The sequence below is a fragment of the Colias croceus genome, chromosome 25, assembly GCF_905220415.1.
Source record: "Colias croceus chromosome 25, ilColCroc2.1".
Lineage (NCBI taxonomy): Eukaryota > Metazoa > Arthropoda > Insecta > Lepidoptera > Pieridae > Colias > Colias croceus.
The window spans coordinates 4378083-4394135 of record NC_059561.1 but is presented as its reverse complement, the minus strand read 5'-3'; the positions used below and the strand labels follow the sequence as shown (position 1 = coordinate 4394135).

The 16053-nt window shown below is 31.9% G+C and overlaps 1 protein-coding gene across 2 annotated transcripts in view; it reads right to left on the bottom strand.

Annotated features, from left to right (window-relative positions):
- LOC123703289 (paired box pox-neuro protein) overlaps positions 1-16053 on the bottom strand; it is a 38231-nt gene that overhangs the window by 17129 nt on the left and 5049 nt on the right. Inside the window, exons 1-2 of one of the 2 annotated variants that reach the window (XM_045651241.1) lie at positions 15821-15972; positions 7557-7586 (exon numbers count right to left, since the gene is read on the bottom strand). In XM_045651241.1, the coding sequence (XP_045507197.1) occupies positions 7557-7569 (13 nt within the window). In that variant the 5' untranslated portion in view covers positions 7570-7586; positions 15821-15972. Of the gene's footprint in view, positions 1-7556; positions 7587-15820; positions 15973-16053 lie in introns of those variants that run through there. The other variant, XM_045651240.1, reaches the window with a different exon arrangement.

The window sequence follows — 16053 nt, the reverse complement described above, 5'->3', positions numbered from 1 at the left end:
GCTCTGTTCAAAATGCCTTCGTGTGTGCTAAGATATTGTTTTAACAGTTCCCATAATACAAACAAATCCCGAGGAGTGACTTTTCACCAGTAAGTTTCCTTATTATGAGTAAGTCATGCATTTTACTAATATTGTTATCATTTTGCGAAAAATCACCACGCGTTCTGCGTTTCGCGCCATTTTTCATAGACTAACAGCACAGACGTGACACTATCGATGAGTGTTAAAAAAATGTAACTGGATTTTTTAACTATGAATATACAATATATACTAGGAAAGATTACCGTGGTGTAGTACCTAAATATTTATACTTTTACCCGACTACGCAAAGTAAAACGGTAGGTTATATAATATATTAAGTAATATTTATTTATTTACCTATTTTTATTTATTAAAAAAAGGTTCATCAACAGTTGTTCCAATAGGATTTATAAATTATTATGCACAACAATTACAAATAAACACAACATTCACAGAAACGAATACAGTAAAAGTTCCTTAATCGCGCTTCCTTTATTCGCGTTTTCACTATTCGCGGATTAAATAATGCGACCCAATTTCTATATTCGAATGTAAAAAAATTTTTTATTCGCGGATTTAATAAGTACATACATAATAATAAAATTATTCCAATAGGTATCTTACCTAATATCCTTGTCAAATGGACTAATAAGAAAGTAAAATAGATCTTATTACAAGTTTGCCTAAAGTACATAATATTATGTTCTTAAATGATATCGCCGTGAGATTTTATTCAACCCCCTCCCCCATCCTCGAATCTCAATTCTCACGTGAGCTTTTTCAAAATGTGAGTTTCTTATACGTAAACGCCATCAACATTGAATCATCGTATCCATTTAATTAGGGCTATTATAAACCAATACTCCAAAATTCGATTACATCATGAAGCAAAAACTGATAAAACTATTGATTACTACACAAAACGACAAAAGCTTACTAAATTGATATTATTTAAAGGAAATTAAAATACATAGTTTAATATAAAATCCTCTTTTTATTAATTCCCTAGTATCAGTACCACCAGATAGTACCGAGTAAACAGATTGCACAATGTGTCGCATCTGCGCGCATTGCTTAATCTTTCAACTTGAAGCCACGCCTCGCTCGTTCCACACGTACCCCACCACATCGCCCGCGCGCAATGTTTTTGTTTGGAATAACCTCTCTAGTACGTAGTACATATATCTCGATGGATGTTTATGGCTTGTGACTGATTTTATGTTGCCGGTCAATACGGGAGCGATCTGCACGATTCTGTCTCAATACTAGTGTAAAGTATAGGTGATATCGGATGATTACTGAATTAATATGTGGCTAGACATAACACTGCCAACCGATATTTACCTATTATATATACAGGGTGTAATCGTTAAGTGTGCACAAGCGATTATTCCGTAACTATTGCAGATACCAAAAAACTTTAAACTGATATCGAAAGTACTTAACCTAATGAGTAAAATGGCCATAATAAATTTTTTAAAATAAAACGAGAAATATCCAAAAACGTTACATTAAGCGCTCCCATACATTTTATTTCCCATACATTTTGTATTTATAGCAGATTTTCGAAGTGATGTCCTCATTGTGCAATACAATGAGGAGCTCTATTTACAGTTTCTAAATGAACTTCCCTTCAAATTTGCGAAGTAATTAAAGCAGAAAACCAAAAAAAGAAAGAAAAAGCTAAAATCTTTCATATTAAATGTACTAGGTTGATCCAAAAGTAATGATAATTGGGTATTTCCTGTGCACATAAAAATATAAAATAAATGTTTTTTGCTTGCTCATGTATTCACTAAGTAATCACAAAAAAATCATATCAACAGGCCAAGTTTCCAATTATTTACATTAATTTGAATATGAACCGTGCGTGCCAGAATGTTTCCCGACGAAAAGAAGAAACAACGATTCGACATGTAGAGGGTAAATTTCTAAATTTTTAATGATATCAGGATAATTTTTTGTCAAGTTTTGTGATCATGGACGTTACCCGAGTTCACCATGTTTATGCGGAAACCAAAAAACAATCAATGTCCTGGATGCGAGCTTCCAAAGTGACGATGAAGAAATTCAAAGTGAAAATCAGTAGGTTAGATTAAAGTTTTTTGGGACGCTGAAGGAATAATTATGGTGGAATATTTTAAAAAGGTAGCCACTTTATTGGGCTCTTACTAAACAGACCAAATTAAAAGATTGCGGTAGGTTAGTAAGGAAAAGAGACATGGCAAACTGCGGACCTGAACGCTGTTTCACCAAGACAACGCACCAAATCACAAAGCGTCAGTTGCGATGGTTGCCATTCAAAAATCGGCATTCCAAATGCTTGAACACCTACCCTATTTTTTAGATCTAGCTCCTATTTACTTTTATCTCTTTCCTCGGCACAAGCAACATTTTTTTAGCAATAAATTATTTTAAGACGACAGCGAAGTGATGGCCGCGTGGAGGGGTTTTTGTGGATGAAGTCAAAGTTTTTTTTAAGTTTAGGAAAAAAATATTGAAGTATATTTTCTAGTAAGAAGACTATCTAGAGAACTACATAGTTATTATAACTCTAATGACCTTGTTTAATATTGATTATCATTACTGTTGGATCAACCCATGTACATGGGATATTCGTATCTCATACTAAATGTATGGGAGGGTTTCAAGTTAATTTTTTAAATATTTATCGTTTTATTTTTAAAATTTATCGTGGCCATTTTACTCATTAGGTTAAATACTTTCGATATCAGTTTAAAGTTTTTTGATATCTGTAATAGTTACGGAATAATGGCCTGTGCACAGTTAACGATTACACCCTGTATAATAGTTTAGACAAACGACAAAGACTAACTAATTTTTATTGGATTTAAAAGCTGAAACATGGGAAGTCAATTATGGTAGACTTAAGGTTTAATCTGATCTCTATAACTGATAATTTATCACGTTTTAACGTATACTTTTACAAGACTTTTACATTAATTTGTAATAGGTATATCACAGTTTAAAAAATGTCTATCTATGGATTCGCAAATACCTAAATTCAAAACCTTTCAGCAAAAAGTATTCCCTCTGTCAAATGACGTTTTAAAATTTTCATAAAAATATGTGAGTGTCAATTTTGCAATATTTACTAAGATTTACTATATAATTTTTGTGTCGAAAATGGATCGATGCCGCTGTGAAGAATATATGGAAGCTGTAAAAAAGCTCAGGTTTTACACGGTCGGAACTTTACGGCCTGATATCATTGATAATTATGACAGTATGTACTATCTTTTTATATAAAGTTAATGTTTAATGGAGCTTTCTTTAAAACTATTGGTACGATTTAGAAAGCTCTTATATGTTAGAACTGTAAAGCTCTAATCTCTAACATCTCTCGCTCTTTATTATCTGAACATACAGAAGTTAAAAATTCTTTGTTTGGTTAGATGTACAAATAAACTACTGTTTTAAAAGTGATAGTTAAGATACAGTTTTTATTTTTATACAATGTTAAGCTGCCCTAGTATATTACTTTTCATATGTTTGCCGCGATAGAAGTTTTAAAATAATAATTATGTTACATCAAATCTAATTAATCAACCAATCCTCACCAATCCTTTTCAAATGCACTTTGGACACAATGGTTTCTCTTTTTTCCAATTATTACATAAATTAAGATTATAAGAGGCACCTAAAACCATAAAAAACGATTGTTTGTCTATCTCTTATGTACCAGATATAAACGCTACTACTACTAACTAATTTATTTTTAATCCATATTGCAGGAACAGGCTTCACAACAGTATGGCAACCCCACGGAGTCGACTATGTAGACATGAAGTTTTCAAAGCCCAAAGCGTATAAGATCCTGGAACCTCACGAGAGGCCTGAAAACCAGTTGTCACCAGCAGCAAGGAAGGTGGAACAAATGTGGTGCCCATATTTGATACCAAAGAGGAAGTGGTGATGTAAATTCTAGTAGATTTGTTTCGTATGGGGCTAGATGACTTTATTTTTAATGTTGCATATATTTATAAATGAAATATCTTTGTGTCCTTCGCTTTACTTGCATTTTTTAAAACTTAATAAATTATATATTAAAACTAATCCTCGAGATTCACGCCAGCTATTGCTGAAAACAGAATAAAAATCAATCCAGAAGTTTTTGACTTTAGAACACGTTAGTGAAATTAGATTTAACAGAGTTCATTATTGATAACCAAAAGACCCAAAAGGGATATAGGTACTACCATAATGTATTAAATGGTGTATTTGGCTTTGTCTAAAGAAATCCCTATTAACAAACGATGAGTCATGGTTAACTTGAAGACACCTCGGATGATATTTTGTGTATTTTCTATCAATTATTTACCTTTATAATAAAATAAATTACTTCTGAATGAGTGTATTGTTTCATTTCAACCCTTCAGTACATTTAAATTACAAAATGAATTCCCTATGCAATAAATATATCCACATATTACAATAATTACAGTTTTATTAATATTGAACTTCTAAATAAAATTATGACCTTTTAGGACCCTGTTACGTCGAAGATAAGAGCGTTTTCGACATTGATGTCTTGGTAGTGAATACAGTTATAAATACAATAATGTGTCAAAATCCGAGAGTTAACGCGTACCCAGCTAGAATGTGCTAGAAAACGGATATAATCCGGTTCATACCAGTTTCTTATCTCAAATATAACTAGAATAAAATCTTTTAATCTAAATCCCCGATCATTTCGCGCCATTGCTTAATCCGTTTTATAACGCCCTACAGCGATGGTATATTTAATTGACAATAAAATATAAAAGTTTACGATATAAAATTGTAACACAGTTGTAAACAGTGAAGTAGAAAATCGTATATGATGGTATTAGTGCTTTGATGGACCGATTTTTTATTCGGTAAAGATTAGTGTGGATACGTGTATTGTAATCGATTTTTTTATATTATTTGTGAAGAGATATTGTTTATGTAATAAGAAGTTAAATAAGCTAAAATCAAGTATTCATATACTCTTTACATTTTATAAGTAGGCGAAATCAGTTTTATTTGGAAAAATGTACAATTTAGAATTCAGACTAGGTAATATTTACTAGCTTTTTTAAAATATATAAAACTGATCAATAATTATCTCTATGATAAAACGTAGAGTCGACGCTATGCTAATTGTATTGCATATACCTATAAGAAAATAGTTCAAATTTTTTCTACAGTATCTTTCTTAAAAATTAAAGGGGTATGAATTACAAATTACAATAAACTTTTCGCGTTTTAAAGCAACCAAAAATTAATTATTTATTTATTACCTTACTAAGTAATATCCATATTATATTTTCAAGATCGATTCAATATAGCCAAGCAATAAGTTCATTAGGCGTCGAAATCAGCCAAGCGTGAGCCGTCACACGCTTATGCGTTCACAGTTTATAAAATATCTTGCTGAGATAAAAGTATGTTAAAGATTTATGAAGCCAAAATATAAATAAGGATAGTGAGCTATTATAGGCAAAAACTTTTATGTTGTTAGCTTATTTTCATGATATACGGGTATGGAAGATGGAAAATAAAAAAAAATACGAATAATACTACCACAATACTACCACTATAACATTAAATGAAACTACCTACGCATTACGCATGAATTTCGTATTAGTTGGATGATATTTTGAAGGTAGGTAAGTTATACTTGATACTTGTTTGTCTATAATTTTAAAGATAACAGTATGGATTACAATAAATGTAATAAGTATTAAATAAACAGACAATGCGCAGTTGCGTTATAAATAGCAAATTATAGGAAGAAAACAATGAACACTAAGGAAAACACACAAATTTTTCAGAGATCACTAGGAGTGTTACGAATATTAATCTTGGTCAAAAGCTAGAATAGAGTCAATGGCCGAGCACGAGTCAATACAGTAGCCACTTCAAACTTCATATATAAAGCCTCCAACGTATAAATAATTAAAACCCGGAAACATCGTGTGTGATCCAAAACATTCGGAATACCAAAGAAATCTAATATTTCTAAAATGCCCCGATACTATCGTTTTAATGACTGCGATGAGATATTACGATAAATTCGATACTTTGTGATCAAATCTTCAATTCTGCATAACAGAAACGATACGTTTAATTACTGAGTTCAACTAGAAATTAACAGAAGCAGAGCTTGTGGAATCAGCATACTTTATTAGGATAAGGGTGGATGTATACTGTGAGTTTTCTGTGTCAAAAAGATATTTACTATAAATTTTGGATACAGATTGTCGTATAATGTTATGCCGCGCCGTATCGAATGATAATATCTATAATGTAGCTATTTGTTTGTTTAATTGTGGTTTTATTATTTACAACAACTCCTTGTTTAGATAAATTTCTTGTTTACACAAAAAACGTTATTGTACCTACATAAACTATTTTATGCAATGTTAATGACGATTAAAAAAGTCTTCTTCTATCTTAGTGCTGATTTACACAGGGTCAGTAACCGACTACAAATTCGAGGCAAATCAGTGCTGACCCGAAAAAAAACCCTGTGTAAATCAGCACTTACTTTCAATGACTTTTTGCCTTTCATTTGTATTCAAACCTATAGCTGGAAATTTACAATGAAACCAAACTTGCAACCAATGCAACCATTATAAAATCCAAGCATTCCGAGTCACTAAACACCAATCTATACGCTCCTCAACGCCAACTAAGCATGTATATTGTATAATGAATTAGAAAAACTGGTCACTTTTGGCCGGGTGGGCCGATCGGATGTTATCTCAACGAGATTTCAACCTGATTCCTTAATTACTCGTAATGGTGCCGCCAGAACTTCTTTGAAACGGCTTATGATTTCAATGCGTGAGGTAAATTGTTGGCGATAACGCGTAATGCTTGTGTTCATTTCATTAGGATTGTTTAAAATTGCGTGGGACTTGGGACTGCGATTTATTTATGTTTGTGTGGATTAAAAGGGTGCGTTTGTGTGATTTGGTTTTGCCGTCTTTTCCTGAAAGTCAACTGAACTATTTTCTATTTATTTTTGTTTGAAGATGACGTAAAAAATATATATATATTCTCTATGTGTAAAAGTCACTAACAAGGTCACTTATAAATAGTTTTTGGGCGGTGTGTGTATTATGTTTTTAACCGACTTCAAAAAAAAGGAGGAGGTTATCAATTCGGTCGGTATATTTTTTTTTTTTTTTTTTATGTATGTACACCGATTACTCCGAGGTTTCTGAACCGATTTACGTGATTCTTTTTTTGTTCGATGCGGGATGGTGTCGAATTGGTCCCATAAAAATTTTATTGGGATAGGCCCAGTAGTTTTTATTTTATGAGCATTTTTGTCTGTAGGTATTTGTAAATTTTGCAAGTGCAAGTTTGAAGTCGGTTGTTTTTAACGCAGTTATCACTTGTTTTTACAATCTAATGAGTAGGTCCTATGTGAAGAGATGGTTATTAGTCGAAATTGTATTGCAAATTATGGTATGCTGTATTTGTTATACTATCTACATACTCAACTAATACTAGGTATTAATTTCAAAATCTGAACATACCTGTGTGCGGCATGGTAACGGCGAAAGATCCTGAAAATAAAAAAACATAATTAGCATATTAAAATAAACATTTAAACACAAAAATCAAAATAAAATGAAAATGGCGCACGCAGTACGATAGCGTGCGAAAGATAAAGCTCTAAATTTAATTCAAAAAATTTCACGCAATGTTCTAAATTCACAAAGAGTTAAAAAAGCCCGTAAAGGGATTGTGGTTATCTTTACAATCTTTGTGGCGCCGAAAAATATGATTCCTGACATCTTTATCGATGGTGTTTTGTAAGGAACATAGTTGAAGAGCCGTTGACGTAAAAATATATTACATTTAATTTCTAAATTACCGTATTTTACGTGCTATCTGTCCATCGTATTAAAAGACATCAACGCATCTTTCGTTATGTATCTCTCACTTATCTTAACTTACATTTATAATAGGTGGAAACTTAGATAGTATTTTTGATTATGTAACGTTGATAGCATTAATTCAGTATTATGGAGCTGTATTTGAGTTAATCTTACAAAACGTTTAACTCCTAAAAAAATACCATTAATTATTTCGTGAATTAAAAAAACTAATGGGGAAATTAACCATCTTTAGAGAACTGCTAATTCAAAGGACAAAATGTTATGTTTAAAGAAAAAATATATTGACGGAAAAAAAAGTAATAGCAACATTGTTCTCTAGCTCTCAAACCGTTTCGTGAGCAAAGCATTTCTGTGACATTTCACCATGAAACCACAACGGTTATGATTAAACCCGCCATTACGCACCGATAACGCGCTTAAAACATAATTTATTCAAATTAAAAATACTTATCAAAATATGATGCGGTCCTAAATCAGGAATTAAGTGAGTAGGTGCGTGCTGCTGGTGGAAAATCGATGGTATCTCGCTGGTCGATCACCGTGAAAATCGAAAACCTGCCCCCGTAGCATGCCGTCTTAAAGCAGTAATACTTCCAGTGTGAAAGAATGACAGCGCTATAGAGGTCGTCTAGCGCCATCGCTTTCGTACAGTGGACATAATACTGCTATCAAATATATCAAATTTATAAAGGCGAAAGTTTGTAAGTATGGATGTATGGATGTTTGTTACTCTTTCACGTAAAAACTACTGAACCGCGGATTACAATGATGATACAGGTAACTTGGATTAACACATAGGATAGTTTTTATCCCGGAAATCCCACGGGAACGGGAACTATGCGGGTTTTCCTTTGCAAACGCGGGCGAAGCCGCGGGCGGAAATCTAGTAAGACATCATGGTAAACATGATTTGGTTTTGCTGGGCACGCAAATGCGTTTTGACGTCATTTTTATTTCGATGGATGGACTTTATGTGATAGATGTGACACGACAATCATTTTTATATCAAATTCTGTATTCAATTTCTCTTTCTATCACGGCGTTTGTGATTAATCTCTTCCGAAATTGCTTGACCGATTCTCGTGAAATTTTGCGTGCTAGGTCTGCAAATTGGTGCACATCTACTTTTCACCCTCCTAAATTATAAAATACAGAACAAAATTTGTCATGTTTGCTTGTAACTCTATTATCTTAATATTTAACAGTTAAATGGAATAATGTGATGTTATTGAGAAAATGGGAATTATGAGCGCTGAAAAGCATAGTATTCAACTGTCCTATTTGCGTCCATACGAAATACAGTAACAATATTATAGAAACAACTTCCTACACCGAATCAGCTATCTCCTAACCTTTCCTGTCAGTTCAATTGTATACTCAAGTCTTTCTAAATGGTACCATTTTAGAATTTTCAGTTGTACGTATTCATTCTTTAAATTTTTCATAACTTTGTCTTTTAAGCTAAATAGAATAAAGTGATTATTAAGATATAGTCTAGAGCATATGAATATAAGTATTTACCTATCTACATAAACAGGTAATATTTTACCTGTATAAACTTGTAAAAGCATAAATCCCATACTCTATGAATAGTTTCCCATATATCCCTAATTCAATTTGCTCGCAGCGCCCATGACCGCCATTAGGGCGAGCGTATCACAATTACATCAACATTAGCATAATATTATACAAATCGTTACAATTTACACGCAACTTAACATTAAACTGGACTGTTCCGCTAACGTAAAAACCCTTTTTTGTTAACATTCAATAATTTAGCTATTTCTAGAAGACTTTTTATTTATTTATTAGGTATTTGTCGACGTTTCGGGCACTTACTACCTACAGGCCGCAGGGAGAATTGCATTTAAAATCTTAAATTTATAAATGTATAATCCTACTCATGTAAAATCAATAACAAAATGATACTACATTATATGAAAAAGATAAAATACGATAATGTGAACTTTATGTTTGCTACATTACAATAACTGGGTCATTCAACAAGAAATCCTGCCATTTCCTTGAAGTCAAAGTTCACAAAAATAATTGCAGTTTTAACTGGATAAGTCATTTCAGAATCAAGGATAAATTATCTTTAAAATATTTGATAATACGCTTACATAACAAAAACATACAATAAAACTCAATCCTATACTTTAAAAATTAACTAAAAAAATCTTTAAAAAACACAGTATCAGTGTATCACAAAGGCATATCTAATGCGAAATAAAACCCAATACCAAAATTGAACGGCGATCTGATTAAATGAACTATTGCCTAATTAACTGTGCTATAGAAAATAAATAAAAAACATTTATCTAGCGACCGTTTTAGGATAATCCCGGACCACCACGTGACTAAGGACTAAATTATACGCTCCGTTAAAAAATCTGATCGGAATTTATTTGTCGATTTTGTGTTCCGTAGGTTTAAATTTTAGGTATTTTTTTTGGGAGATTTGGATGTTTTATCGCTACTAAAAGCTTTGTAAAAATACAGTTACAGAATAGGTACCTACCTATTTATTTCATAGAAAAATAATTAGATGGAAAATAACGTTAAAATCACAACAGGTGATGATGAATATTGTAGCTATTGTTATTATCGATTTTATAAATATGCATATTTAAATGAATATTTATAAACATTGAATGAACAAGAATAAACACACGTGGGTACAAGAAGCGCCTCCTGTAATTACGTCACAAGTCGAAAACAAACCCATTCGACGCTACGGATCTCGAATAAAAAGCGACTATTCCGGTGGAGTAAAAAACAAACTGGTGAATTGATTAGCATACGGCGACACCTCCGGACCTCCCAGGGTCTCTCAATTAAAGCACTTGTAGTTTCGCGCGGTGTGCGTCCGCCTTTATCGCGATTGAGAGCTAACTTTATTTTTGAATTCACAATTACTAGACGCGACGTTAATTTGAGATTTGGCGCGATGCTCGATTGTCGATTTTGAATTTGGAATGTTCTTGGTTTTTTTTTAATGTGGCCAGTTGCTACCAAAGACTCCAAAGAGGTTTAGTAATCTGAATTATAGATTGTTGTGAATGAAATCTCGGTTGTAAATTACCATTTTAATTTCCGCCTCCGAATTCACTATGAAACACAAAGGTAATTTAATCAATTACGTATTTTACAATCGTAAAATTTAAATTTAAACTTTACCAATCTAATTCTTTGATTGACCGCCTTCTTCTTTGTAGTATTTATTAAAATTTTGATTAGCACGTAATTTAAGTTTGACTAATCCGGTTTTATCGAGCCCATACATTTATTTTATATCAATAGTTAAACATTTTGTTTTGACATAAGATCGTAATATATCGCTCCTGTTTCTGATATTAAGAACGGTATTGTAATTTATATTTATAGGCGTTGCCATTTAGCGCTCGGATACGCCCATACATTTATCTTAATTAAAATTAACTTATTATGTGGATTTTATGAATATCAGGTTTTCTTAGTTCGCCAGCTGCACGGACTTTTAATGTTTTTATTGCATTTGTTAATAATTGCTGAGCGAATAAATGAAATATGTTATATGATTTGTGTCCAAAAATAATAATTAGGTAAACCTTTATTTTTTATTAAGTGTTTTTGTTGATATTTCTATTTGCTGAGCACTCGTAAACTAAGCTTTGAACAAAAAACTTTGAAATGAGTTAATCTACATCCTTTTAATATTCAATTAAACAACATACCTTTTTACTGCCTATTTATTTTGTGCATGTCATCGCGTAATCTAATGATTAATAACCTAATTTTAAACAGAAGTCGCTTTTGATATAACACTTTATCGTATAAAGTTATTTATCTGGTTGAGAGTTAAATTAATAATTGGGTTTCCTTGATAACAGGTTCCAACGCCATTTAAACACATTAATGGAAGAATATATCTTCATTTAACTTGGGTTGCGTTGGCCCCAACTAAATGCCTCCCGCGCTCACACCGAACTGAACAAAAACATATTTATTTTATTATAATACAAAATAATATTTCTGTCTATATGTATTTTATTGTTTTTAGTTATAATATGAAAATCATCTATGTCTGCTCTTATTAGCATCTCTTTAGGAAGAACAATAATTATAGGTTACCTAATACAGACTTTTAATTTTAATACCTACTTGAATTAGAAACTTATGAATTGAATTGAATGAATTTAAAGAAATACTTCAACGTTAAATTATCAAATTATTGTTATCATAAAATTATGAATAACTCCATTCACCTTTACCACAGAATACTTTGTAGTAGCTAACGCTAACTATACAATAATACAAACAAAACAAAAGCTTACACATATTTTGTAACCACTTTTTCCCCAACCCTTTCACACTTAACATATACAAAGAGTAACGTTAAAAACGTCCAAATGAACGTTGGCACAATCTTGCCACACGATAGTGCCAATTAAACGCTTACATCGCGGTGTAATTGAGTTCAGACTCGCATGTCGAGATAAAGATAGTAACACCGAGCGAAAGCGCTGTATTTGCATTTATTCGCCACACAGAGAGACCACCTTATGCGCCGGCCAATCGGCTCTTAGTTTGGATATATGTACAGGGATTTGGTTATACTTTTGTAATGTTTAGAAATAATTTATTCTTCGTAATATTGCCAAATCGTTTTGGAACTTAAAATGGTAAATGTATGGTCCTAAATAAAAGGTATAAGACGGTAAGGTAGAAATTACCAGTTTTATAAACTTTGCTCCTAAAATACCTAAATGATTTGATGTGTATTTGTGATATGAATTACGAATACAAAAATCCAGGTCCAGTAGGTACAAAAGCTCCAATAGTATGTAGATATAAAACCGTAATAATATAACCGTATAATAATAATATAACCGTAATAATAGATAATAGTATGTAGGTTTAAAACCATATACCTACGTTAATTTAATATCTAGTCATAACTCATAAGTAATTTAAATACATTTATTTTTTCAAGGGTTTCAGGAAAATATTATGTTTCATAAATGGAATAATTTAACATGGCATGTCTGGGATGGGAGCATTCTTTTACAAATAAGATTTCCATCAGGACTTAACTACACGTAGGTACTATACCATAGTGTATAAAATTTCAATCAATCACTTGTGTCTAATAAGTTCATATCTACTATAATAAATAAACCATAGACACCGTTAGCATGGAAATATATCGTAGGTACATAAGCTAACGGTTGGTACCAGGCCCCGGCTTAATTGAATTCTGACTTCGCTTTTATGTCCAGGAATATATTTTATTAATTGTACTATTGATAATGAATTTAGATAATAGCATTGCTATATAATGTTCAGGTGAGAAGATTGGTAAATGTCATTACTTTTGGAAAATTGATTAACCTATTGGAAAATGGAAATGCGAAGAGGCGGAAAATTATTTTGGTATGTTTAGATTTCTTACCTTTCAAATTGTAATTCGACTGCGATTTTTAAAGCTATATTGATAAATTGTGTTAAAAACAATAAAGCAGTAATAAATTTCACAAAATTTAAGTAAAGGGCATTGAAACTTTCTGGCATATCAAACCCGCCGCCATTTTGATTTTTTTTCGAAATCGCGGCGCACGATTAAAGTGGTATGTATGGATAGAGGATACATAGACAAACAAAAAATGTCTAATAACATAGTACCCTAAAGCGTCACATTACCGAGATATTTGGAGGTAAATAACAGTTTATTGGAAGAAAGTAGATTCATTACATAAAAACATACATACATTACATAAAAATGTAAGTAATGTAATGAATACCTACTTTCTTCCTGTAATAATAATAATCTACCTGGGAGTGATTATTTGGAGATAATATTATGCATATAGACACGTAATAAGTCTAATTTTAGTGTTTGTCGTACTCATAAGTGAATATTTACCTCCAAATATCTCGGTAATGTGACGCTTTAGGGTACTATGTTATGAGACATTTTTTGTTCGTCTATGTGTCCTCTATCCATACATACCACTTTAATCGTGCGCCGCGATTTTGAAAAAAATAAAAATGGCGGCGGGTGGATATGCCAGCGTCCATACAAAAAGTTTCAAACCCCTTATAGAAATGGTTTATTCAGATTTTATATTACCTACGTTAAACCATGCATGGTTAAAAATTAAAATACTAGAAAATCGCCGAAATTTCATTATGCGTGCGTTTTGTGCTCTAAAATGCTCAAAATTTAACGAATTGGATTCTAAATAAAGAAAGCATGTATATAGTATAGCTATTGAGTAAGATAATAATCTGGTAGAGTGCAGAGTACCTAATTAAGAATTATTAATTACTTTGGTAAAGTAAATTACAACTTATGTGTTCTTAGATAACTATATCTAATATTGTTAAATGAAAGCAATAGGTATTATTCGATATTTAATAGGTACTATCAATTATGAACAAGTTGTCTAATAGGTATTTGGCCCAAGAGTGACAATGCTAAATTTGACTACGAAAATGACGAGATTCGATGTGCGTTTTGCCATTTGCAATTCATTTATAAGGGTTATTAGTATTATATATATTTTTTTTTGTTTTAATTGGTGGCTTTAATTTCTTCAACGCAATAAAACACCAGAACAATAAGAGCGAGCAGCATTGAAAAATACTGTTAGTGCATTTTTTATGTAAGTTATAAAAACGAACATTTTCATAGGTAAGTTATCACCTACGTAATACGTTTTTAATTTACCTACTCCAAAATTAATAATGACTTAGGTACGGGGTTTTTCGGAAGAAATCTGAATAAGTAGCGTCAATTCTAATTTCTTCCGAAATGCCTTGTTCAGTAAACCTTGCAAAGCTACGTGCAACTAACGCATACCTACAACCCTACCTACCTACCTATCTGATATCAAACTCTTCTAATTAAGTTCACTCCGTAAAAACTTGGGTATAATTCTTGTTGACACACTAGGTACTTAGTAGAGGGGGGCTATTAGCATATTTCGTGCGACATGAAACTTGATAGCACATGTTTAGACTAAATTTTAATGAATTCGCACTAGATTTATATGTGTTTTTAGCGAACAGCAGTGACTTTGATTGTGCCGTTGTTTTTGTGAAATGTAAACAATGCAGGTGAAACACCCTTGCTTGTAATGTTTTAATCGTTATCGCCTTTTTTAGTGTATGTTTAAGGTTTATAGTATAGAAATTATGGAATATAAGCTACGATGTCAACGGTATTTTTTTAATAATTAAACAATCTTTGCTTTGAAATATTTAGTCGTGTTTGCGCATTTGAGATTACGCGCGTATGTAGGTAGTTAGTCTTCAGTCGATTCTTCTATTGCTATTTAAACAACGGTCTATCTATATCTACATAATATAAGGATATTTTGAAAAATACGATTTGTGCTATCTATAGGTTGTTGTGTGGTTGTGTGGTTTTATGAAACCACGGTAAAAGTGAAACTTTTTTTCACACTATAGACATTTAACTAAAAATTATCATATATGTACGATAATTATCGTACGTATCGTGCGTCACGCGACATGCGCTACACAGACCAAAAAGTTTGAGACGATGTAATAAAAGTTTCACTTTAATAAAACTGAAATGATAATGTATATTATGTATATTTATTTGACGAGAAGTATGCCTAGTAATTAATATAGCTATGGCTAGAAGATTTGCCTGTATTATCATTAATAATTTTTATAGATGCTGTAGTTCAAAAACATTTCTTCTGTATTGTAGCATAAAACAGTCATTGCATTCATAATTGTGCAATAATTTTTCAAACATCTAATCATACACGATCGAATTACTAAACTCCTGTGTACGTGAGCCCGGAGCCGTTGACGACCTCTATTAACCACACTTACAAAGAACACTATAACAAAGTGCCAAGTAACAAGCCTCTTTTCATTACCTTATTTTCAACGATTCCCAGTATCGGCAGTTGTTCGTAACACTCTCACTAATTTTTTCACTCACATTAAATTTTGAGTATCCTTAAACATGGTTCATTAACACCTCTTCACTTCATTTATTCAAATTACCACAACAATTGCAGTTGACAGACAAACCCCGACAAAACCCGCGGGCTACCTAACCAATTTTTTATTTTACTTAATCAAGGATAAAACAGCACCGTAATACTAC